We start from the raw sequence: 25,558 nt of genomic DNA on the forward strand, positions 1-25,558 counted from the left end.
TGGCACACAACCAGTGGGAAAGTAGCACAGCGCCTTCCTTGAATCGCACGCATGCGCGTGCGCTTGCTTTCTCACACTTGTGCCTCCTTGCGCCTGCTTGCGCTGGGATTTTCAGCGCACGTTTGTTCCATGGATCAGCCCCAATATGTCTTCAAAAAACAGAAGGATTATACAGAATTTAAAAAAAGACTTTGTATATTATTGAATCCATATATGATCTACACATGCGTAATGATATGAAGAAGTGGATTCCAGAACATATGCTTTTGAGTTTTACATCATTATTATTATTATTATTATTATTATTATTATTATTATTATTATTATTATTATTATTATTATTCTTAATCTGTGTTATTTACATTTTATTACTGTTCAACCAAATGTTTATTTGTTTAAATATGTGGAGGGGAGATGTTATAATATAGTTTGCTGCACCATGACATCTCGTGATGTAATATGATTCTGGAGTCTTATCAAATTCCAGAATCATATGATCATTAGAAGCGAAGAGAAAGGCAGCAACTGCTTGGGGGGACCTTAATATATAAATACAAGTTAAATAAATATGTATATTTGATACTACGAGTCAAGTTGGATCATTTTACCACAGTCCACTTACGCATACTATACTTTGACTAACATGTAACTAATAAAGGTACTTACCAATAAACATACCTGCATCCCTGTACTTTATTCGTTATTACAGATTCCCCATCTTCCTTTGCTGTTCTCTCTTCCATGTTTTTCTAGTACTCTGCTTTCTAGTCCCAGAAGGAACCTCGCCAAGAGCCAGAGTAACAACGCTGCTGTTTTACCCATTAGTTGTGCTGCCAGCCCGAAAACCCAAGCTAGCTGTTTCTGGTTCCAGGAGGGGTTGTTTGTTCGATAGGCTCAGACCCAAATAGTGTTGCTGAGGATGTTCCTGTTTGTGGTTCCAGCCATAGAGTAGGCCTCACATCCTTGGTTTGCGAGGTGTGACCTCCAGTGACCCGTTTGTAAACTTGATATTATTACATGAGCTATTGTTCGGCAACATAGCATTGCTTCAAACAAACCAACAATATGTATTGTATGTCCTGTGTAACCAGTGGACATTATTTCAGGTTCCCACAAGTCCCTCATGATTTTCACATAACTTCCTCATGCCTTTTAAAGGGAATTTACTGTATATTCTATTATCTAATCCGCAAATATCATCTAAATGTAGGTTTCTGAACAGTACCTTGCTTCTGTTCTATCATCTGTGTCATTACAGAAAGGAACCAACCCTGTGCTATCTCAAAGTGAGCAATATAAGCCAAACAGCAAGGCCGCATTTCGTTAAGTTGCAGACTTCTGATCAGACCGCCAGCCACCCCTGCCGGCACTATGGCCAAATCAATTTGAAACTACCTGTGGTCTGCTCCCGGCCTAGGCAGTCATTAGCAGTGTGAATTCTCTTGGTCAATGCCCAATCCTTGACAGTTTTCAGAAAACTAAAAACATATTTGCTTGAATAACTTTGTGTGAGTGGTGACTGATGCTTCATTATACTGTATATAAGATCTGCGCCTAGATGTGGCCTGACGCGTGGTTCCCTCAAGAGATTTGCGCTATATAAATTTTTAAAAAACTAAACAAAAAACAAATGCTGGAAGCCTGACCTCTAAATATCTCTGTGATGCCTAGCGCATCAAAGCTTTGTGATGTCTTTCTGATGTAGAACCCTACTGCATCACTGCTCTGCTTTGTGATGGCTGGCTGAGCTGGGGAGGCTGCCTTGCTGCCTTGCTGGCTGAAGACCTGTAGAGTGGTGGGACAAGTAATGCTGGGCTTCAGAAAAGACTTGGAAGACATTGCGCTCAGGAAGACATAATCTGGACTCTCAGAATGGATCTATTCGGCCCAGTGTAAAACACCAAGATGGAGAAAAAAGGGGTAAGTGACGGATGGTGGCCTCGATGGCCAAGGGCAGAGAAATTAGGCTCTGGGGAGGAAGCGTTACTGTCCCCTCACTTCCTCCCATCTTCATGGCTCCTTCTAACCTTCCTATTGCTCCTTCCTTAAGGGTGCTAAATCTATGGGCACCCCCATGTTGCCCCTGTGACCTTGCCCTGTCTAATCTTATCTCCATTTTTTTTTTAAACTCCTCTCGCTCTCTTCTGAATTTTCCCTACTATACTTTCTGCAAAATCTTAAAGGACCTCTCAGTTCTCCCGTTCCTACTAATTTCTGGTCAATCTCTCTTCTCACTTTTGACTTCTAAACTGCTGGAGCGTGTGGTTTGCTTGCAGTATCTTGACTCTAAGGGCCTCAACACTAGCTGGGCGGTAACAGCGGTGCTATTAACTCCGGCGCTAATAGCCCTACCACCAAACCTCACGGCGCTATTAGCGCCGGATCACGGGTTTGGCGGAACGGTTATTGCCCATTAACCATTGGGCCGAATGGGGAAAATTTGCACTATTACCGCCTGCAGATTTCCCACCGGCAGTAAACGCACCAAAAATTGGCAAATTTGCTGCAGATTTCCCACCAGCTCAGAGCTTGGGGGAAATCTGCCAAGGTCATGATCTGGCAGACCCTTAAATGCAGCGGTAATATCGCTACCGCCACATTTAAGGGTTACCGCCAGACTCGTGATTAGGCTTTAAATGTCTTCTTCCTTCTGCTTAATGTGGATTTCATGTGCCACCCATTCAACAGAAAATACTCCATGTCCTGGCACTAGTTGCCTTACTTCAGCGCGACAGTCTAGGCTCGCCTCCTTGTTCATTCTTTTTGGCCCTTCTGCCGCATGTGATATGGTCAGTCGCTCTGTGCTGCGCTCTCTTAAACTGGTATTTCAGACACTGTTCTTTCATGGCTCTCAACTCATCTTTCTGACCAGCCCCAGTCTGTACGGTGTCCAGGTACTTCCTCTGCAATTTTAGTGTTCCACAAGACTCTCCTTTCCTCTCTCTATACTATACCACTTTCTTCAATTATTTACACTTTTTGGTCAGTTTTAGCAACTTTGTGGTGAAGATACTGATATTGTCCTTTCTTATTCTCTGACTATAATAACTGTTTGGTCTCGAGCTACCCCTCTGCTGGCGAAGGAAGGCGGGGTGACCCAGTATTTTCCCCCCAGCACTCCTAGAGAGCAAGCGGTTCTGTTTTCCCTTCTGCGTTTTGCTTTTCGGCCATCTTGTCTGCTTGCAAGTGCTCCCGCCTCTTCTGTGCACACTGTCTCCTCTACGCACGTCTACGCACGTGCCGTAGCCTCTCTGCCAGCTCCTCCCCACTCTTCCCTGGCCTCCTCCACTCCTGTCATTGCCAGAGCGCTAACTTTAAAGCTGGTGGCCGCCATCTTGACTACTCGTCATCTCTGCTCTCTGGGCCCCTTCCTTTGCCCCTTGCCCCACCTCAGCCTATGGTTCATTGAGCTCGGTTGCATTTGCCTCCACACTCTCACACGTCTGCAGCCCTTCCTTGCCAGCTGTGCCCGTTCCATTTTCTTTGAATAATGTTCAAGTGTGTCTCTGGCCTTGCTCTTCTCTACCTGTGCCCTCTTACCCGCCTGTATTCTCCCGCTTTCTGTCCCCATTCTTTCTTGTACCTTGCCCTCATGTGTGCACAGTCTCCTTTTCGCCCCTTCCCTGAAAGCCCCTCCCCACCACATGCCGAGCAGCATATTCTCCCCCACCCCCTTACTAGAGGCCTCCTCCCTGTGGTCTTCTGCCCCCATCATCCCTCACGTATTTCACAGGGCATGTCGATCTTGCATATCTTGTGATTGCACTGAGGGTACGTGCACTGCTTGTTGACATGCAATTTAAAGTCATTAGGGAAAAGCTCACTGTGCCCAGCGCCCCATTTTATGAAATGTTGCTGTGTTCTGGGTGTGGCCAGTCTTTTGCAGCGGCTTGTAGTCCCCCTCCCCCACGTGCCACTGCTGTCAAAGGAAAGGTGTGTTGCTGGTTGATGGGCCTTCGCACTGGCTCGCGTGCGTGTGAATATACCCGCAGCATTGCAGAGTGGAAATGGTGGGGACTGCTGACACATATCTAACATTCACAGGAATATGTGTTGTTGCACACTTCCTGCATGCAAACAACCCATGCCATTTGGCAGTGATGTGTGTACTTTTGGGTTGGCTCCTTTGGTGGTTACCACAGAAACAATATGCAATTGTGCAAAAAGGAGGTTTACCGATAACTTAGATCTGGGGCAGATGGAGAGGCATAAACCCCGCGCATCGGCCTCTTTCAAAACATTCAAGTGCAGCACATGTTTGCAACATGTGTACATCACACGTGTCCAGGTCCTGCGTTGCTCCTTGTTTTACTGAAAGCTTCAGAAACTGAACGTTTTGCGACTATGTGGGCCTGCCATGACTCATCGGAGCAGCGCTGCTGCATGAGGACTTTACTGATAATATGCAGGTTTTTTAAAGCGCTTTATACCAGTTTCTAAGAGCTGTAATAACCAGTGTCACCATTAGTACTCATTTGCGGCACTCTTCCAAGGCGAGCGTGCTGCACTTGAGTCATCTGCCTGGCTACATGCCACCTGCTACCAGCAAGCTGCAACTAAACCGAACCTAACCCTGGGTATATGAGCTGACTCTGGGCAGTAAAGTACTCACAGGGCACAGACGGCTGGATTTGGACATATGTCATATATAGGGTTACATCTGGCCATTTAAAGTAATTGTGACATGTCACATGTGACTGATCCAGGCCATGCCAGGACAGCATGACACAGTGCCCAAGCGTTCAAGGCAGCCAGTGGACCTCCCAGGCTTCATACAGACTAGTGACGCTGAAGTGGGGCATATGATGCGACTCAGGGGAATACGTAGAGACGCCTGGGTGTCTGAGGTGATCACAGAAGGCACTGCCTATGCAATACGAGAATGAACTGGGGTACATGGCACTCAGCCTGGATCTTTCAAGCAGTCCTCAGTCATGTGATGTTAGGTGCAGGCTATAGGGCAGTCCCTGGCAATATGTGGCAGAACATTGGCATATACGCTTGATGGTCTGGGTATAACAAGGTAAATATACACATACAAGAACCCACCTGGGCATATTATGGTGTATGCAGACCCACTAGGCTGAACTTGGACATGAAGAAAGAACATGAACTTAGAGACTGAAAATGGACAATATATTCTAAAATTCAAATGTAAGGCTGAACCATGGCATATGAGGCCCGCCCTGGGCACTCAAGATGGTGCAATGGAATGTGAAGCCTATCCTGGCTACAGTAATCTGCTCCCATCATATCATGATGGTACCTGTGCATGCGATACTGGGGTGGGAATATGAGGCAGTCTCTGTGCTTATGTGGCTGAACATTGGCATAGAAGTCTGGCTACGATAGGCTAAATATTGACATGTAAAAACTCACTAGGGCATATGACGTTATATGTTGGCTCACTAATCTGAACTGGGACATGAAGGAAGAATGTGAACCTTAGAGACTGAATATGGATAATATAGGCTACTGAAATATATGGCTGAACCATGGCATATGAGGACCAGCCTGGGCATTTGAGATGGCGCAAAAGCATGTGAAGCCTATCCTGGCTACAAGAATCTGCTCCTACGATATCATGGTGGTACTTGTGCATATGTTACTGGGATGGGAATATGAGGCAGTCTCTGTGCATTTGTGGATAAACATTGGCATAGAAGTCTGAGAATAATAGGCTAAATATTGACATATGAAACCTCATCAGGGCATAAGATTGATTGATCAATTTGGAGTTCGGGCAGAGTTCAGTCTGCGGCAGACGCTGGTGCGGTTGGTTGATGTGAGGAGCTGCAGCCACACTCTTTGATCTGGAGGTACTGTGTTACGAGCCACTATTCCTTTAAGGAAAAGAAGCCCTATTGACTTTAAAAACTCGCCCGAAGCGCGGAGCGCGCGCGGAGTTCGGGCAGAGTTCAGTCTGCGGCAGACGCTGGTGCGGTTGGTTGATGTGAGGAGCTGCAGCCACACTCTTTGATCTGGAGGTACTGTGTTACGAGCCACTATTCCTTTAAGGAAAAGAAGCCCTATTGACTTTAAAAACTCGCCCGAAGCGCGGAGCGCGCGCGGAGTTCGGGCAGAGTTCAGTCTGCGGCAGTCCGCGGCTGAACGCTGCTGAGGCTGAAAATCGAGGCTGATCAACGAGCGATTAATGACTTCCCGGAGAGAAGGTAAGAAAGCTGACATTATGTCAGAACCAGGGCCCTTGACCCGTGCCATGTCCAGGCAAACATTACAAGCCAACGGAAAGTTGGACTTATCGAGAGTGGAAGGTTCCCAGTCCTTATGTCTGGACGAGCCTGAGCCAATGGAAGCGGTTGTATCTTTAGATTCAACTCATTGACCGATACTTCCTCTCCGAGAGACTGCATGTCTAAAGAAGGGTTATCAGATAGATTCCCTGAGAGTCATAAAAGGAACCAGCAGAGGTTGTGTGAGCCATACACTGAGGGTAAAACACCTCCTAACTCAAGCTCGAGATTCACCCTCTCCACACACCCATCATGCCCATACTCGCCATCCAAACCACCGCTGCCAGGCAGTATTGACAGTGCTTTTTGTAACCCTTGCACCTCGACGCTATGGGGTCTGCCTTCAGCTCCCGAACCAACATCTGAGCTAGTGAGCAACCCCACAGTAACATCAATAGACCTGGAAGCAGGCGATACTTCTACGTCGAATGTATTTCTCACTCAATCAACGATAGAGTTGCCCCTGGCAGTCCTGATTGATCCCGTGACCGGCCAGGAGGAAATCTTGCCTGTTGAGGCTAGTGCAACCACCAGTGCAAGCGCTATAATCAGTGAGCACATCGAATTGAAGAGAAACGTCCCTGCCCCCCTCATAAATGTCTCTTACCATACGATTGAAGAAAAAAGGGCAAGACCGATGTACGAGTGCGACGTGACAGACCTAGAACTCATCGAGCACGAGAGAGAAATGGCGTTGGTCTCCGTTGAGACTCCAATGTGTGAAACTAAGAAACCTACAAATAATCGCGATATTCAACAACTTGAGACAGAAATGAGAAGCGAATACATTAACTCTGAGAGAGAGAGATCTGGGCGATCTCCGACCAAAGATACCTTGGCCAACCTGAAAATCAAGTCAAGATCAAGTGCAGAAATCGCGAAAAATCTAAACAAAGCTAAAGCGATCCGGAAAGAGAAATGCGCTATTGCCGAGTTGCAAAACTCCTACATAAACTCCCCTGCACACAACATATTCTCGACTCAGGTATTAGACCTAGCAGGACGTGAAGCTAGACTCGCAGAACGACTGAAAGTCGACTTTGAAACAATGAAAGAACGGTTGTCCACATGCTCCTTAAGAAATGGAACGGAGACCTCTGACAATCATAACATGAAGGTCCGCTCCTTCAGCCCTTACAACGCCACAATGGCTTCTTCGCCACAATCGTTTCATCAAGCGCCAGGAGAGGTGCAGAGAAACGTAAATGAAGCTTCAAGCTATCGTAAAAACAGTCATTCACGGTTCGAGACCCAAGGGGCGGACAGTGCCCACAGTAATTTCCAAAACTCGCAGACAAGGTCTGTATCTACCGGTTCGACTCCGAGAACTCCGACAAATCTCAATCCAATGATTAATAAAAAGGTGGGATCTGGAGAATCGATGACAGGGAAGAAAAAGGATTTGACAATACCAGTTGATGGAAACTCAGATTGCGATGTAGCAGCAGCCTTTAAATCAAACCTATCGGCTGCAGCTGCCCTTCAAATACATAATAATGTGCTAGCCGCCTCGTCGGTTGCCTTACTCCTGTTCACCAAATTATACAAAAATTTACATGAGGCGCTTCAATCAAATGGAGGGCTGCTTTCCCACATTTTGAACAAACTAACTAAACAAGAACATCTCATCATACAGCTGCAAAATAACCTTGAAACCGAAAAAACCGCGCTGTTACAGATGCAAAAGCAAGTAAACGAAGGTATGGCAAAGGAAAATCAGGAAAAGAAAGACTTGATAACATCCATTGCTGCCTGCCTAAAACACTCAACCACGCTAATGAGAATGATGCGCCTCCCAGAGACAGATGACCTCGAAATCATTACTTCGGTGTCATCGGAGAAAAAAAAAAAGAAAACAAATAATTTATGTGCGGATTCATCGACTAATGAATGCACCAAAATAATGCAGGTAATTGCTCCCTTAATACCACTTCCAAAAGAAAAAGACACCATTGGAACAGCTGACTCTGATAGAACTGAATTGAGGTCAAAAGAGTCAGTCATGTCCAATAACGAGGTGGAAATAATGGGGGCTGCTGAGCCAGCTTCTATGTCATCTAAACTTAAGCCAGGAGTGTTGGAGCCCGTATCTAAGTCTCATGACACCAAGAAATGTCCTAACCAATCACGACCAAGTGCTTCTTTCGGGATCTTCAATGGAGCTGCAAAAACCTTCAATGGTTTGGGAAAAAACCCAACTACAGGGAAAGAAAATATCGAGAAACCCAAAAAGATGCAAGTCTCAAATAGTAACACTCCGAAGAAACGAAAAGAAAAGAAAAATCATTGTGATCCTCGACAACAAACCAACAAAACAAGAAAATTTATACGTAACCTGACGTCTCCTGCCAAACCGAATCTTTTCACAAGAATCCAAAAAAACAATGCACCAATACCTTCTAAGGGGAGCGAAAGAACAAGCAAAGATGTCGTAGAAGTGGCAGATGAAAAGGGAAATCCAAAAAAACGCCAGAGGTTAGAATCGGAAGCAGCAGAAAGCCTAAATAGAACCCCATCAATTGATCTCTGTGATTTATCAACATATTCAATAGAGGATGATTGCGTGACAATTAATCCTAATACTTTGAATAGCTCAACAAGTAGTCTAGAATCAAATGAGTCCATTAATTTTGACCGAAATGAATCCTTGACGTCGAAGGAAAAAAGCGCGAGAAACCCTTGGATCCTAAAAACCAAATCTCGCTCTATGGACTCTGCTCACCGGGCCCAGTCGGTTTGTGGAACCAAAAACATATCCAGGGGAAACATGCATGACGCACGGACAACAGTTAAACTGCCAAATGAAGACCCATCGACTTGTGGCAAATATGGTGGCAGTACTAATACCAGAAACGTGAACCCCAAATGCACAGCCCGACAAAGACTAAATGAGGTGGAGAAGACTAAATCAAGGGACCACGAGTCACCAACCGATAGAAATCCTTGAATCGCAATTACGAACATTCATAAAGACGATCCTGACGTGAATTTGAACAGAAAGAATGTAATGCGCCTCTTACACTCGGTGCCGGCATTGAGAATTGTGTCGTCCAATGATATAGCCATCATTGAATACATGACCGAGAAATATGCAGATAAAGTTTATCTGCACATACCTTCCAAAGCAGTACGTAATGTAATCCTGGCAGCAAAGGACGAAATACTGCAGTTTGGCTTTGAGATAAGGGAAGTTCTGTCCGACTCGGCCAGTCAAAGATCATTGGATAGCAAGAATCCGTCGAACAGGTTTGGATATAAGGGGTCTCCTCAAGAACAACGAAGGAATGAATTAAGAAAACACATGAGAATTGAATTGCCTTTGCATCGCTCTGGAAAAATCAACAAACATGATGAAGGTTCCAAGTAACTAGTCTCTGGAAATGAACAGAACTTGATTTCCCTTGTCTCTTGGAATACGAGAGGCTTTCGACATCTCTATGAAAGCTTTCCGATTGAGTTGAATGATAATCTCATAATTTGCTTACAAGAAACATGGCTAAGATGTCCACCAGTGAAAGACGGCTATGTTACATTGCTGAATCCTGCAGGGAAAAATCCATATGGACGCCCTTTCGCCGGCCTGATAACCATGTTGAAAATCGGATGTGATTGGAAGGTGCTCAACAGCGAAAATCCAAATCTGTTTGTGCAATGTACGCTATTACAACAAAAAGATCATGATAGGAAACAGCCTCAACAACTACTAATACTAAATATATATTGGAATCCAGCGATGATCACCACTAAGAAACTAACAGTTACGGTAATAAACCTGTTAGAAAAGTACATGTATAAGAAGTCTAACATCATACTTATAATATGTGGTGACATGAACCTGATCTGGTTCAATGAAAAGGGCGTGCCGTTAACCAAATGCGGTTCCAACAGTCTCTTAAATCAGAAGAGAAAGATCATCTGGGAAAATATCATGGAGGCCTATGATTGTGACATGGTGAATGGTCAAACGGATGGAGATAGGCCACCTAAATATACGTGGCACAACATGGGTACTGCAAAGGTACTAGACTATATATGGGTCTCAAAACACGCATGGAACCTAATTCATGAACTGAATATAATCCCCACTAAAAACAGTGACCATGATCCGTTGGTATTACATCTGAGGATTACATCAGGAACTAAAAAGTCAGCAATGACTCAAGTCTTGGAACTAAATAATGGAAAAAACAGGTTACGACTATCTACCGCTCAGATATCTTGTATCACGGCGAAACTAGAGGCAGTAGACCCTATGTCCCTATGCAACGTGGATTATGTGTCACTGTTACCTTCGAAAAGTTCATCGATCTTGTGGAAAAAAAACTCTGCGAAAAAACATACCCATGAATGGAGCACAAGAGTATACGATGAAAAAAAGCGTCTAAAACGTGACATATGTATGCTGAAAGCACAAGGCGGTAGTAATAGCGTCAACCTGATAAAAAAGAGGTCTCAAACATATCGTAACTGGGCTAAAGCATTTAAGTTCCAACGAGACCAAGAAAGAGGCGAAGTCATGTTGACCATGATGAAATCACACAAATGCAGAGATATCTGGCAAATTCTAAATAATTGCACAACCAACAATGTGATCAAAATGGCAAATGTGGTCACTGAGGCAGAGTGGAATAAACATTTCACTAAGGTCTTTGCAGGAGATGTGGAAACTGACATCAAACAGCGTGATCTAAGGTCTGTAAACTGGGACTGCACTGAAGCCAGGGACGACATCTTATCGGCCATTGGAAAACTGAATAATTCCCGAGCCGCTGGACCTGATGGCATTTCTAATGTAATGCTTAAACAGAACAAACTGGAATGGGCGAAACTGATTGAGATCTTATTTGCCAACATTAAAAAGCATAGAGAGATTCCGGCCTCGTGGACCTCGGCAATTATAGTGCCAATATTTAAGAAGGGCGATCGAGCTAATCCGGAAAACTATCGGCCGATCGCCCTACTAGACACCATTGGCAAAGTGTTTGCGAACTTTTTGCAAAAAAAACTAACTAAGTGGGCTGATAAAAGAGGAATCACAGATCCCAGACAAACTGGTTTCACAAAAGGCGTCGGAACGGAAAACAACTTGACCCTGTTAAACGTACTCAAGCTGAATGCTATAGAAAAAAAAACTCATCTGTTCATAGCATTCATTGATCTCCATCAAGCATTCGACTGCATCGATCGGGAAACCTTATGGACAAAATTAAACAATTGGAAGTGCCCAGATGAAATTCTGTTTCCGATCATTGCATTGCATACAGACACGTCCATCCAAATAAGATTGAATGAAGCCGGAACTCTGTCGGAGAAAATGAGGACCAAAAGAGGCGTAAAACAAGGATGTCCCATAGCAGCATGCCTGTTTAAGCTATTCATCGCCGATATCCCATCAGCACTGAAAGACGTGCGTTGTTTTCCGCCGAAAATAAATGGATCCCACATAAACTGCTTAGTTTACGCGGACGACATAATCTTAGCAGATACCACGCAGATTGGCCTACAACGTTTATTACATAAATTATATCAGTATATGAATGCAAATCACTTGTGTATAAATGTGACGAAAACAAAAATTATGAAAATTGGAACGCATAAAGGAATAAAGAAAAACTCCTTCAGGTGGCAAATTGGAAACTCGAAACTCGAGGAAGTACTGGAAATCAGATATCTAGGCATAATGATATCCGCATCTATTTGCGAGATGAGTTGGTCAAAACATGTAGGCTGCCGTATGAATATCTTGGCTATCCAAGGAACCCGAATCCACAACCTGTTTGGTAAATTTTCCCTAACCCCGATTCGGCAATTCTATTTGCAAAAAGTAATCCCATGTGTTACCTATGGAACAGAAGCAGGTTGGAATCTTGACTACAAACTGTGGGCTAAACTGGAAGGCCACTTCTGGCGACGTGTGCTGAAGCTACCAAATTGCTTCCCAATCTCAGTAATAAGGCATGAACTCGCGCTAGATGATCTATATACAACAGTCATTTGGAAGTCACTAGCATTACTGAGAAAGACGATACTCCCGAAGAAAGAACCTGCCTATGAGATCTTGGCGATGGATGATGTGCGACCATCTGAGCAGATTATATCCTCCTGGTCCACAAAAATTCACGACATCATGCGAGCTGCCAGTATAAGCAAAGAAACATTGATAAAATGGCCTCAACTCGCAAAGAAAAAACTAAAAGAATGGGCCTGGGTACGTAACATGGAGCGTTTGGAAACCATGGCGTCGGCGCCTAAATTGGGGCCAACTTCTAACAAATTAAACATGATGCCAAGATATCTTGTTCAGTTTCCCTCAAGACACCACCGTGATCGTTTTCTTAGCCTAAGAATGAATGCGTTACGAACAAAAGAAGTCCTACTAAGACGAAAAGATCCTTTGATTTGTGATAACTGGTGCAGATTCTGTTCTAAAGAAATCGAGACCATAAAACATTTGGTAATCGGCTGTCTCAAACTGAACTCGAAAAGATCGACACATCTGAGCAAGTATGCACCGACAAATGGAAATATGGAGGAATGGTGGTTCAGAATCTTGAGTGGGAGTTCCGTCAGTCTAACTTGCTCGGTGATAAACTTTATTGACATGCTTGATATCTAAACCTGAGTGCCGGACATTAGAATGGTTGTGATATTCTTTTTTTTTTTTTTGTGAATAAGGAAATTGATTAGAGAATTGTGTATTTCAAAAAGTTTATTAATAAACTAAAATAGAAAAAAAAAAAAAGAAAAAAAAAAATTATTATGGGCCTATACACAAGAGTTTCAAGGAGCAACAAGGCAAGGGAGGTGGAACAAAAGGAGGACAAGACAAATGTCCATACAAGGTGTAGTGTCATTCACATCATGCAAGAACGCAACAAGAAACGCAGGGGCGGGGGTGCAGAGAGACATGCATCCAGGGCAGCAGGAGCCTGAGTTAAGTGCAAGGAAGGCTGGGACTACAGAGGGCAATCCCAGCCTGATAGTGCAAGGTGGGCCAGGCGGCAGTGCAAGTTGGGCCAGGCAGAAAGTGTAGGGGGACTGGTCAAGGGGGCTTGATGTGCTGTAACAATCAGAGGACACTGAGAAGCCAGTCAACAGATGGAGCAGGAGCAAGGCTAGGTTAGCAGGGGAGAGGGAGCGAGAAAGAAGAGGAGAACAGGAACATCTTCAGGAGCTTCCGGAACTTAAAGAGATGCGTTCAAGGCGTAGAGAGGCCAGGAGGCCATTCCAGTGGGAGGCACTTGCAGAGTAGAGAGATCTACCTCCCATTCTCTGCTTGGAGAAGCGACTCACCCGCAGACAATCAGCGGTAGACAAGCATAGAGCTCTAGGAGGAAGGAACTTAGGAAAAGGCAGTTGAAGGTGGTGAGGGCCACAGCCCCAGAAATCCTTGTGGGTGATGCAGAGGGTCTTAAACTAGATCCTTGCAGCCACCGTGAGCCAGTGAACGGATTTCAGGGCCGGAGAGATGTGGTCCCTGGGATTGAGGGCAAGGACCAGTCTTGCAGTCCTGTTCTGGATGATTTGAAGAGGGCAAAGAGTAGAGTTGGGCAGATTGAGAAAGAGATGTAGCAGTAATCCAGCCTAGAGAGAACCAGGGCTCTGGAGACAATGAACTTCTGGGAGGAAGGTGAGAAAATGGGGGAATACCTCTGAGGAGGTGCAGCTGGAAATGGGCCTTCCTGGCAAGGTCTGTGATGTGTGGGGGGAAGGAGAGAGTGCAGTCGAAGATGACCCCAAGGTTCTCTGCCTCGCAAGAGGGAGAGGGCAGAGGGCCCAAGGAGGGCAGCCAGAGTGAGAGTGGAAAAGCAGGAGCAGGGGTCCCAATGAGAAGGATCATAGTCTTACGGCATAAAGGCAGCGATCGTTAGAGGCACACCATGCCTGAATAGTGGATAGACAGGGGTGAGCCAGGAGGAGGAGACCAAAGCTAGTCTGAAAGAGAGCTGTGTGTCATCCGCATAACACTGAAAGTTAGAGGAAAAATTAGAGATCAAGAGAGCCAAAGGGGCTGGATAGACAGTGAAGTGCCAAGGGTAGAGGATAGAGCCCTGGGTAACACCACATGTGGAGAGAGAAGTGGTGGAGAGAAAGGACCCACGCTGAACCTGGGAATATAGGTCCGGGATCAAGGAGGTCAGCCATGCCAGAGCCTGATCTGTGATGCCCAGGGTCTCATGGAGACTGTAATCCGGATGTTGTGGTTCACTGTGTCAAATGCAGAGGAAAGGTCAAGGAGAAAGAGGGCAGAGGGAGAGCTAGAGTCAAGATTAGAGAGCAGATCCTCACAGGTATTCAGGAGTGCAGTTGTCAGTGCCTCTGGCTGCTCTGAAGCCAGACTGATGGTCATGGAGATAACCAACAGATTCAGTGCGCAGGGTTAGCTGGGAGATCGCCAACCTCCCCAGGGGTTTGCCCAGGAATAAAGTAATAGAGGTCAGGTGATAGGTTGCCAGAATGGAGGTGTCAGGAGAATGTTTTTTTTATTAGGGGGTGCACAAGGGGATGCTTGATAAGAAAGTGGAAAGATCCAGTGACGAAGGAGTGATTACAGAAATAGGCTAAGGCTGGAGCGATATAACCCATATTGTCCTTAATGATTCTGGAGGAGCTGGGCATCACATGTTTGGATGAGACTTTCATAGACTCGACTTGTCTGGAAACATCATCAGGTGTTACAGGAGAGAGGGAGAAGGAGAAGGAGAGGAGGGGGGCGGCCCTGATGTGGACTGGTCTATAGGAAACTTCACACTCTGCACGCTGGGCCTCCTTTTTATTTCCAAATATTTTAATAGGAAAAGGGTTGGACTTGCTGAAAATATATAATATAGGGCCACTTCGATCATTATTTCCAGAGCTTCCTTTTGTTCCCAGTTCACCCATGGGGCGGCCAAGGAGGGCCTGAGAGAGTAAAAGAGAGACAGAGGAGAAGAGGAGGAGAGTGCGTACAGGATGTTCTGGGTTTTAGCTGTGAAATCAGAAGCCAGAACCATGCAGAAAGCCTGGGTAGGCGTAGACAAGGTAGATAATGCAGTAGGATTGGCCAGCTCCTTTCAGATTTTGAAAAGTTTGGCTGTGTTGTTAAAGACCGCAGAGATCCAGGCTCGAATATGGACCCTCTTCTTAGAGAAGATGGAGAGTCTGCATTGCATTAGGGGTAGGCGGCGGCCAGTTTGTCAGGAGGTGCGCCCAAAGCTCCCCACTTCCATTCAGCTACTCTACATTTGCGTTTCAAAGCAGCCAGATCAGTGTAATACCAAGAGTTGCACTTGGTGGCAGGCTTCAGGCGGATCCTCGTGACAGGGGCAAGGATATCCATTGTTAGAGATGGACAGGTGAAGGTTGGAAAGGGCTGTGGCAGGATGGATTCAGCCACTGGAGTAGGTGGGGGAGAGAGAGTTTAGGCAAAAGCAGCCACTGACAGTCACAGTCTCTACGTTTCATGTTCAAGCTCAGACTAGTGGACCCACATATGACGCTATCTAGGCTACTGACATCTATGGCTAAACCATGGCATATAAAGCCCTCTCTGGGCACTTGACATGGTTCAAAGGCTCGTGAAGCCCTAACATCTGCTCCTATCATATCATGGTGGTACTTGTGCATATGTTACTGGGATGGGAATATGTGGCTGAACATCGACATAGAAGTCTAAGAATAATAGGCTGAATATTCACATATGAAAACTCATCAGGGCAGATGACGCTGTACGTGGAGCCTTTAGTCTGAACTTGAACATGAAGGAAGATCATGAACCTTAGAGTCTGTATATGGACAATATGTGCTCGAACTGAAATGTAAGGCTGAACCATGGCATATGCGGCCCACCCTGGGCACTTGAGATGGTGCAGAGGATGTTAAGCCTGATCTGGCTACAAGAATCTGCTCCTATCATATCCTGATGGTACTTGCATCATGATATGATAGTGTTCACTTTGCTAGCCTCGCCTTCCTTGGATGCTGTGTCTGCACTGGAGGGCTCGCAGACCGCATTGAAGACCATTGGGACTCCACACGGAGAGGGCCTGTCATCATGGTTGCCTTCATCGGCCCTCTTCGGTGCTCGGTAGTGCTTCCTGGTGCTGCGAGTACCTGATTGGCTGGGCCCTCCTCATAGCCCAGCAGACCCTTGGAGCGGGTAGGCGAACGCCGGCCACTTCAAGGGGTTGCCTTTATAAGGCTCTGTTCACCACAGTTGGGGTATTTTTCACTTTACTGGCATCACCTTCATTGGAGGCCGTGTCTGCACCGGAGAATTCACAGACTGCATAGAAGACCATAGGTATGCCACGCTGAGCGGGCCTTTCATCATGGCCACCTTCATCAGCCCTCCTCAGTGCTCGGCACTGCTTCCTTGGGCTGCGATCACAGGATTGGCAGGGCCCTACTCATACCCCATCAGACCCTTGTAGCCACAGGTGAATGCTGGGGCCCCCTACGGCCTGCCCTACTCATACCCCATCAGACCCTTGTAGCCACAGGCAAATGCTGGGGCCCCCTACGGCCCACATCTAAGGGCAAGGTCTTGCCCTGGCTGGGCCTGTTGGGTCCTGAAGGGCCCATAGAGACCCCATCATTGCTAGCTGGTGTAGCAGACTTTACTGATCCTCCAGTGCGTCTTAAGCTGGTAAGCCTCTCCTCCCTCCATGCCTCATGCAAGCCCCCTCACTTTGGCACCCAACCTCTTGCTCATGAATACATTGGGCCTCAATACGAGTCCGGTGGTAACTGCCGGTGCTGCCGGCGGGTTGCTGCCGGACCCATAATATTTTACCGGCACCTGACATCCCGGTGCCACCAGCTCATTACGAGTCCAGCGGCCCAAGAAGTCAGGCGCCAGCAAATCTTAAGTCCCCATTCCAAAGAGTCCTACGGGACTCTATGGGAGTGGGGACACTGAAGCACTGACACCGTTAGCAATGATGCTGGTGCTTCCATGACCAGTCTGCCTAACTCACCTAACTACCTAACACACTCACAGTTTGCCGATCCAGAAACAGGGGTGCCGGTGAACTTACCGGCACCCGTGGTTTCCGACCGGCAAACTTAGAATGAGGCCCATTGCCTCACATTTCTCTGTTCTCCTGTGAGTCAGACTGCCTTTCAAATTGATCAGGTGTTTCATTCAAACAATGCTGTTTATTCTCAGGTCACTAACTCGCCTATGTTCTCTGCACTGAGTTTCTCCCTCATGCCTCAAGTATGCCACGCTCACTGTGTCCTGGGATTCTTAAATCCATGCACTTTGCTCTGCCTCATGTTCTAGTGTAAACCAAGTGTCCGACAACTGCCTACCTATTGTGACACAGGAGATAGTCAACCTGTGCTTGTTCAAAGTAGGCCGTTGCCCTTACACAAAGCTTTATTTGACTTTTATTTTTCAAAATCTCGGTATGCTATATATGTGCATTGCTTCCTGAATCTAGGTATGTGATATATGTACATTTGAATCTTGAATCTAGGGGTGTTTTACATACTCATTTGAATCTTGAATCTAGGTGTGCTTTACATGCTCTTTTGAATCTTGAATCTAGGGGTGTTTTACATGCTCATTTGAATCTTGAATCTAGGGGTGTTTGCATCTAGGGGTGTTTTACATACTCATTTGAATCTTGAATCTAGGGGTGTTTTACATGCTCATTTGAATCTTGAATCTAGGGGTGTTTGCATCTAGGGGTGTTTTACATACTCATTTGAATCTTGAATCTAGGTGTGTTTTACATGCTCATTTGAATCTTGCATCTAGGTGTGCTTTGCATGCTCATTTGAATCTTGAATCTAGGTGTGCTTTACATGCTCATTTGAATCTTGTATCTAGGTGTGTTTTACATGCTCATTTGAATTTTGAATCTATTGTGTCATTTATAGCTGCTTCCCAGTTAAAACGTTGGTAGCATTTCACATGTATGTTTGAACTCAAACTAGAGTTTGTATTGTTTGCTTCCTTCGCTGAAGCTGTTTGAAGTACACGTGACAGTGTGATATTCTGGGTCCTTTAATGTGATCTACCCCCATCTCACTTATGTAGTGATACTAATGTTTGCTGTAACTTAGCTTTTCTCATTGACTCTTGACAACTGTACTTCTGTTTCATCTCCCCTGTCTTGGCTGCTAGGCCACCTGGTGTATTCCTCCTGCACAGTACAGTCCCTCTTCACGATCCTTCCACCCCCTTCTAACCATGGTGCTCTCTGCCGCCCCAATTTACTGTAATTGTAACTCTATCACCTATCCTACCTCTCCCATGAAGTCTGGAAGGAAAAGGTTTAAGAAAGCACTCCTCTCCTTCAACCCAGGCCCCGCCATTGTCTATACCTACATCAAAGCTTCCTCCAGACAGACTATCACAGACATCCTCTTCACTATCCCTTCTCCTGACCTATGGACTCCCCACGTGGTCTCTATCCTATCCCCTTTTTCCTGCTCTCCCATTAATGGTAGAGCCAGATGGGAAGTTCTCCTGGCATATTTCTCATCATCTAGGTGCATCATTAATGTCTACCAAAATGACACTATCATGTCCCAGGGCTCTCAGCCCAACCTCCTCCTTCGGCATTGGTGTCTCCCGTCTTTCATTAACTTCCTGTCCTCTCCTGCCACTACTTCATCTGCCACCCCCTGACCCCTCCACCCCCACCGATTGAGGCACCACGTCACTGTACCCCACCTCAGAAGACCTTTAAATGTGGCAATCAGCTTCACTTAGCTAGACTCATTTCTCACTCTGCTTTTAAACACTCCTGTGACATCTGTCACCTCCTTGAAGACTTTGACCTCAACGTCCTCGCTCTCACCAAGACGTTGTTTAATGCCAGCTCTGTCACTGCTTTTGATAGTCTCCTTACTTAGGGCTACAGGATCCTATTCAAACCCAGGACTAACCGGTCTGGAGTTGGAGTTGCCCTTGTCTTCCCTGAATTGATTCCTGCTACTATCATTCGCATTCAATCTTCAATTCCTTTGAATGCCTCATCTGTAGTCTGGGTGTCTCTCCTACCCTCTCCCTCACTCTCACCGCTAGCTCTAGGCCCCCTGGACCTACCTCCCTTTTCCTCTCTGAAGGGGCTGACCTCTCCTCCACTCTCCTGTGCTCCTCTCCCAAACCTTTTTTCCTTGGTGATTTTAATATTCATCTTGACTCTCCTCATGCGTCCATTTTTCCTTTCTGCATCCTCTGTGACTCTCTTTCCCTCACAATAATGCCCTCCGGCCCGACCTAATCTGCTGGTCAAACCTTGAATGCGCTCATATTTGCAGACACCACCCTCTCCAATACTCTAACTACTCCTCTCTCCTGGTCTGACCACTCTCTCCCCTCCTGCCATATGATGCCGGTGATGCCTCTGCCAGAACTGCAAGTCTCCTTATCTGCCATTTGACCGATCAAGCGTATGTCAGTTGCTGCATTTGCCGCCACCTTCGTTTCCCCCCCCCCCGCCTTTGACTCTCATTCTGACTTAGCACTTGCTAACCTCAATCTCTCTATCTCGAACACTCTGGACATCCTTGCCCCAGTCATGAGGATCCGCATGAAGCCCGCCTCCAAATGCAACTCTTGGTATGACTCTGGTTTGGCCGCTCTGAAACTCAAATGCAGAGTTGCTGAGCAGAAGTGGCAGGCATCAAGCGCATCCTCTGACAATCTGGCCTGTCGCCTGCTCAAAAGGCAATATCGTCTCTCCATCCGCTCCAAGAAGAGGGCTTCTGGCCAAGCCCGCATTTTGCGAGCCACCAATAACACAGCAGAGCTTTTCAAAATCTACAAGGAACCTGCCAACCATACTACAGTCTCCTCTTCGCGCTTCCCTCCAAGGACCTCTGCACTGCACTGGTCTCCCACTTCCCCACCAAAACTCAGGGCATCCTGTCTTTACTCTCCTCAACTCTACTCCCATTGCCCCTCCACTCTTGCCTCCTTTGGCTCCCCTGACCCTTCCCCCATTGTCTCTGTCTTCTCCCCCATTGCACCGAACGTGGTCTCTAGAGTAGTCTGCTCTATAAAAGTCTGCTCCAAACATGTGCTCTCCTGCTCCTCCAGAACTATGAAGGACAATATCTCCTCTCATGCCCCTGACTTGGTTGACTTCTGTAACCACTCTTTTGCCACTGGCTCTTTCCCACAACCACTCAAGCACTCCCTTGTGCACCCTCTCCTACCAAAGTCATCTGCTGACCCTTCCTGCCGGTCAAGTGGCACAGCAAGTAGAGTGCTCGCTTTGACATCCGTGCAGAACTTGCTACCCCAGGTTCGAATCCCAGCAGGGCCAAACTCAGCCTTTCATCCTTCCGAGGTCGATAAATGAGCACCACACACTGTGGGTAATAATAAGCAGCGCTCAAATACCTGAGGGTTCGTAGCGCTATATAAATGCGAAATTATTATTATTATTCCTGTCTGGCTAACTATATAGGCTCCATCACAACTTTTCTTGCCAAACTCCCCGAGAAGTTGATCATCCCACAACTGACCCACCACACTGGCTGTCTCTATGACCAGTCTGGCGTCCACTTAATATTTACCTTAACTCCCCACTTCCAGTGTTATGCCAATGATATACAGCACTCGTTTAAGATTACCTCCTCTACATCCTCTTCTTCACCCCATTCCTGACTGCCTACCTGCTTGTCAGGCATGGGGTTCTGCTAATGATCTCTGCCTTAATACCAGTAAGACGGAGATCCTTTCCATTGGGACACCTGCTCCCTGTCTCCCTCCCACTGACTGGCCACCCTCATTGGGCCCCCTACCCTCACCCTCATTTGTGGCAAAAAACCTTGTGGTCATCTTCAACTTCGCCCTCTCCTCCTCCCCTCACATCACAGACCTTGCCAAGAAGTCCAACCTTCAGCTCCACCTATTCATAGGAATCCTCCCATTCCTCTCCTTTCCCCAGTAGTTCAATGTCTGCAGAGCTCTGGTTCTCTCTAGGCTTGACTACTGTAACAGCCTCTTCCTCAATGTGCCTCGTTCCTCCCTGTGCCCTCTTCAACTAATCCAGAATAGGCTAGCAAGACTTATCCTTGGACTCAAGCCCAGGGACCGTATCTCCCCAGGCCCAAATTCTCCACTGGCTCCCGGTGGCTCCAAGAATCAAATCTAAAACCCTTTGCATCATCCACAGAGCTTTCTGGGGCCAGGGACCCTGCAATACCAAAGTTATCTCCCTAAATACCTCCCTGCTAGAGACTTGCGGTCCTCTAGCTCCTACTCTCTGCAGACCAGATGTTTCTCCAAACAGAGAGTGGGGGTAGATCTCTTTCTTCAGCAGGATCCTCCACCTAGAATGGCCTTCCTGCCCCCCTAAGACTTGAGCCGGATCTCCTTAAATTCTGGAAACTTTCCTTTTCTCCTGCTCCTTCCCCCTTCCCCCTCCCTTGCTAAAGTCCTTCTGCCGCTGCAACTGGCACCTGATCCCTTATATGGGGCCTTACAGGGGCCAGGCCCTCCCCATCCAGTCCTCCCCTGCACCCCTTAACCAGCACTTGCCCTCGGGCACCCTTCCTGTGATTAGCCTGATTATGGTCCCCCTTCCTCGCACTAGCTGACCCTACTCCTGTCTCCCCTGGCACTTGTCCTCCTGGGCACCCCTCATCACTCGCCCTGCCCCTGAGACCCCTACCCTCCTGAACTTCCCCATATCCCAGCCCTTTCCCCCTATCCTGCCCTCTGCCACAGCACTTATTTTGACTGCACTTGCATGGTCTGAATGTCACAAGGCCTAGTAGGACCATATTATTGTTGTTTTCTCCCCTGTGTATAGGCGCCATACAAATGTACAATAAATACAATAAAATAAAAATACTGTGGATGGGAATGTGAGGCAAATCTCTGTGTATGCAAGATTGCGTCATGTGAAGGGCATCCATGACCGTGACAAGCTGATGCATGTGGACAAAATGTTCAATATTGATGTTTGATCAAAATATTGTTTATTAACGAAAATTACAACTTTGAACTTTGCTGTAATTTGGGGACAAAATGGCTGTATTTCTCAGAACATATCTAGTTGATGTGTGGGGACCAAGTTAATGTTTCCTTTAATAGACAAAATAAAGGCTTGTGTATGGGCAGTTAATTCACCCTTAAAATATTTGAAGCACACGTTGTCTTGCTGCTAGAGGATGACTTATTTCTGCAAATTGTGGTCTTTTTTGACATAAACAAATGTTTTTCATGGACTGTCATCATAGTCTTTTTGCATTACTAATACTGAGATGTCTGTAACCCAAGTAAGTAAGGTCGGTGTAATCCAAGGCATGTGATTGGCTGCTGCTCTGGATCCTGACTGAGAGATCAAGTGCGTTTGCATAATCCAGTGCACTCTTCCCCAGTGTATCCCAGTCTGAACCCCGGCACTAGCTTCCTGTTTGCCCAGTTCTGGCATATTTTGATTCAGTTGATTAACAGTACTGCATGGCATATATGTTCAGTTTGCTCAATACCACTATATTCAAGAATACTCCCACTTTGCAAAATATGGCACATTGATCATTTCAAGTCTGGAAGTATCCCATCACATCTCCAGTTTGCAAATATCTAAAAAGGCCAATTCTTACTGAATATGACTGATATGCTCTGTTTGCACAATACCTGTTGAGTCACAGATGAGAAAAGGCATTATGCCTCATGTTTGTAAACCTCTACTATATTGGTACTCACCGGCCAGCAATAAGAATGTCTGGCTACTGCACGATGAAGTGCTTCCTGGCTTCCTTCTAGCTTAGTCCCTACTTTCCTGTCCTCCCAGTACCCAAGGTGCACATTGGCTACTGCTGGGTTGTGTGTTTAGGGTGAGTGATAACTTGGAACATGTGTCCCTGTGTTAAATTTGCTTCTACTCACGTGGCCTCTGATTGCCCAGTCAAGGTCACCCTTCTCCATCAGCTACCCCCTCAAAGATCTGCATGACTGGCCCCATCGCCATCTGAGCCCAGAAATCCCATCAATTGAGAGCCCTTCATCAGGCATGTACTGGGCAATCAGGACGCCCTGTCACTTAAAGATGGCAGCCCATTGTTACTTGGCCCCATAGACTTTGTTCATTGTTCTGCAGCTGCAGCCGTCACCTCTTTATTGGGCAGTGCTAGGTCACATGTCTTGGAAGCATTCACCTTCCTTGTCAAGCTGATCTGGTTGACTCTTTGTGATGAAATGACTTCTGCTCCACCGGAGTACAAGAGTTAGTAGTGGCTAAACCACTTACTCAGCCACCCCACCTATACAAACCAACAATGATCCCAAACGTACAGGTAAAACAGGTACAGCCAATAGATATACCGCCTTTGCCTTTGGTGGTAACGTGGACCAATGAAAGGCTATATTCTCGGAATGTGAGTAGCAACCCAAGCAGCAAGAGTACAACAGTTTCAAAAACTATTAAAAACTCTATAAAAAATCCACCCCTGTAAAAGAAGACAGAAGGTGAAGAATACAAATGCATAAGAACTCTGGATACATTTTCAGGAAAGGAAAAACAGGCACGAAATGCCAAAATGTTCAAAAGGATATGTCCCGTTAAAAAAAGGTGCAAAAGGGACTTAACCAGCGAAGAAACGCCCCTAAATGCTCACACCAGAGAGAATACAACCCGCTAGGGAAGAAAGACCCAAGTCGATCTTGTAAGGATAACACGTTTTAATCTCACACGCAGATGAGAGCAACAGCAAAGAACTCTGCTGCTAAGAACGTTCTGCCAAAAAGTAGTACAAGTGTAATCTTATAAAGAAAAATATTGTCAAAGATGACACAATACATACAGTAAAAACCCAAGAGGCTGGCTGTGGTGCGCCTATCCATGATCCGCCTGCTCCATAAGGGATGGCAGGTCATTGGTTCTAGCCCAGTCTGTCCATCTTCCATCAAGTGGGTGTTGCAGTGTTCATCTTCTTCTCACGTCGAAGGTCAAAGAACAAATTAACTATACTCCTAACATAAAGCTACTTTATCATTACACTGTGCACCTGGCAGGCCTCAGGACGAGCACAAAGCAGGTTCTGGGGCGCTGTAACCTTCACACACACATTTCACTCACTCCCTTCCACGCCATCTGGCTCCAAGATCTCCACCCTCGTTTTGAACTATAATGTATCCCTCCCAGCACCTCACAATAAAAATCACATGATTGTCCCTCAATGATGTCCCCTGTCCATAATCTTTGAACATTTTAGGATGTGTTACTTTGGGGTTGGTGGTCAAAGGAAACCTGGTGCCATATAATTCGTGGATCTTAGAGTTTAGTCAGTTATATGGGCTATAACTCGTGGTCACCCGGCAATGGGCCGGGTCATGGCCAGTGTGAGAAAACATGCACACCAGGCACCAGTCTGTGATCACAGCCTTGTAGGGCACATTCCTCTTGGGTGAAGGACACATCTTTGAAACACTTTTAGAACAATGAATAGGCGTAGTGGCAGTTGGGGTTGTGGGCTGTCCTCATGGAATCTCGGTCATGGCTGGAGATTTACCTTGTCTTGTAATTTGGGCCTAGTGCATGCAATGCTGCATTCGCCGCACAGGACTTCCCTTCTACCTATGATTACTAATTTATACGCAAAATAGCAATGCTGCTTGCGCCCAGTGCTACACTATGTAGGTTGATTATATTTGATTATATTGAAGTGGGGTCATTTGTACTGGGAGGTGGTCCTTTCACGTTCCCCCTCAGCCCTGGCCCATCATAGTGCTTCAAATGCATCTTGCTTCACTCTAAAGCACTTAGGGGGTGGGACAGGGGGTTCTACATGATTTCGCCGAAGTATTTTTCAACGTGGGACTTTTCATCGCCACGTTTTCATCGACCAAAACTCTTTTTTAAAAAATGTTTTATTTCGGGGGGGAGGGGGTCTCCCAACCCAGAACCTCCATTAATTAAATAATCATACCACAACCCCAACGAAACACCCACCAAACATTTTTAAAAATGAGTTTTGGTCGATGAAAATGTTGGCGATGAAATGTCCCACGTTGAAAAATACTTCGACGAAATGCTTGTATACCGGGACAGGGCTGCCCCCTTCCCAACACCTAGGGCCCTAAAAGGTGGCACAGGAGACTGAGCCACTTCAAAGAACTTGATTCCAATGTTAGGCGGTCAGTAGCTGTCGAACCAGGCTTTCAGTTATTGTGCTTGCGGGTTAAATCAGGTTTGCAGATAATGAGTTGCATTGATCCCAGTCAGCATTGAGTTAGGTTTGAGCAGGTGTTCTGTGTGGTTTGAGGTGGCGGTGAGCAATGCATGTCAAATAGATCATCAAGACATTTTGGAAGATAGAGCATGGTTTGAAATGATGAGTACACTGGTTTG

General features: G+C 46.2%; 1 protein-coding gene across 1 annotated transcript in view; it reads left to right on the top strand.

Annotated features, from left to right (window-relative positions):
• Nucleotides 1-1,754: 1,754 nt before the first annotated feature.
• LOC138579547 (microtubule-associated protein futsch-like) overlaps nt 1,755-25,558 on the top strand; it is a 1,023,262-nt gene continuing 999,458 nt past the window's right edge. Inside the window, exon 1 of the mRNA XM_069650064.1 lies at nt 1,755-1,920. Coding sequence (XP_069506165.1) covers nt 1,906-1,920 — 15 coding nt within the window. The 5' untranslated portion in view covers nt 1,755-1,905. The remainder of the gene's footprint in view (nt 1,921-25,558) is intronic.

Source organism: Ambystoma mexicanum, chromosome 1p, assembly GCF_040938575.1.
Source record: "Ambystoma mexicanum isolate Mex_15411 chromosome 1p, UKY_AmexF1_1, whole genome shotgun sequence".
In the NCBI taxonomy this organism is placed as follows: domain Eukaryota; kingdom Metazoa; phylum Chordata; class Amphibia; order Caudata; family Ambystomatidae; genus Ambystoma; species Ambystoma mexicanum.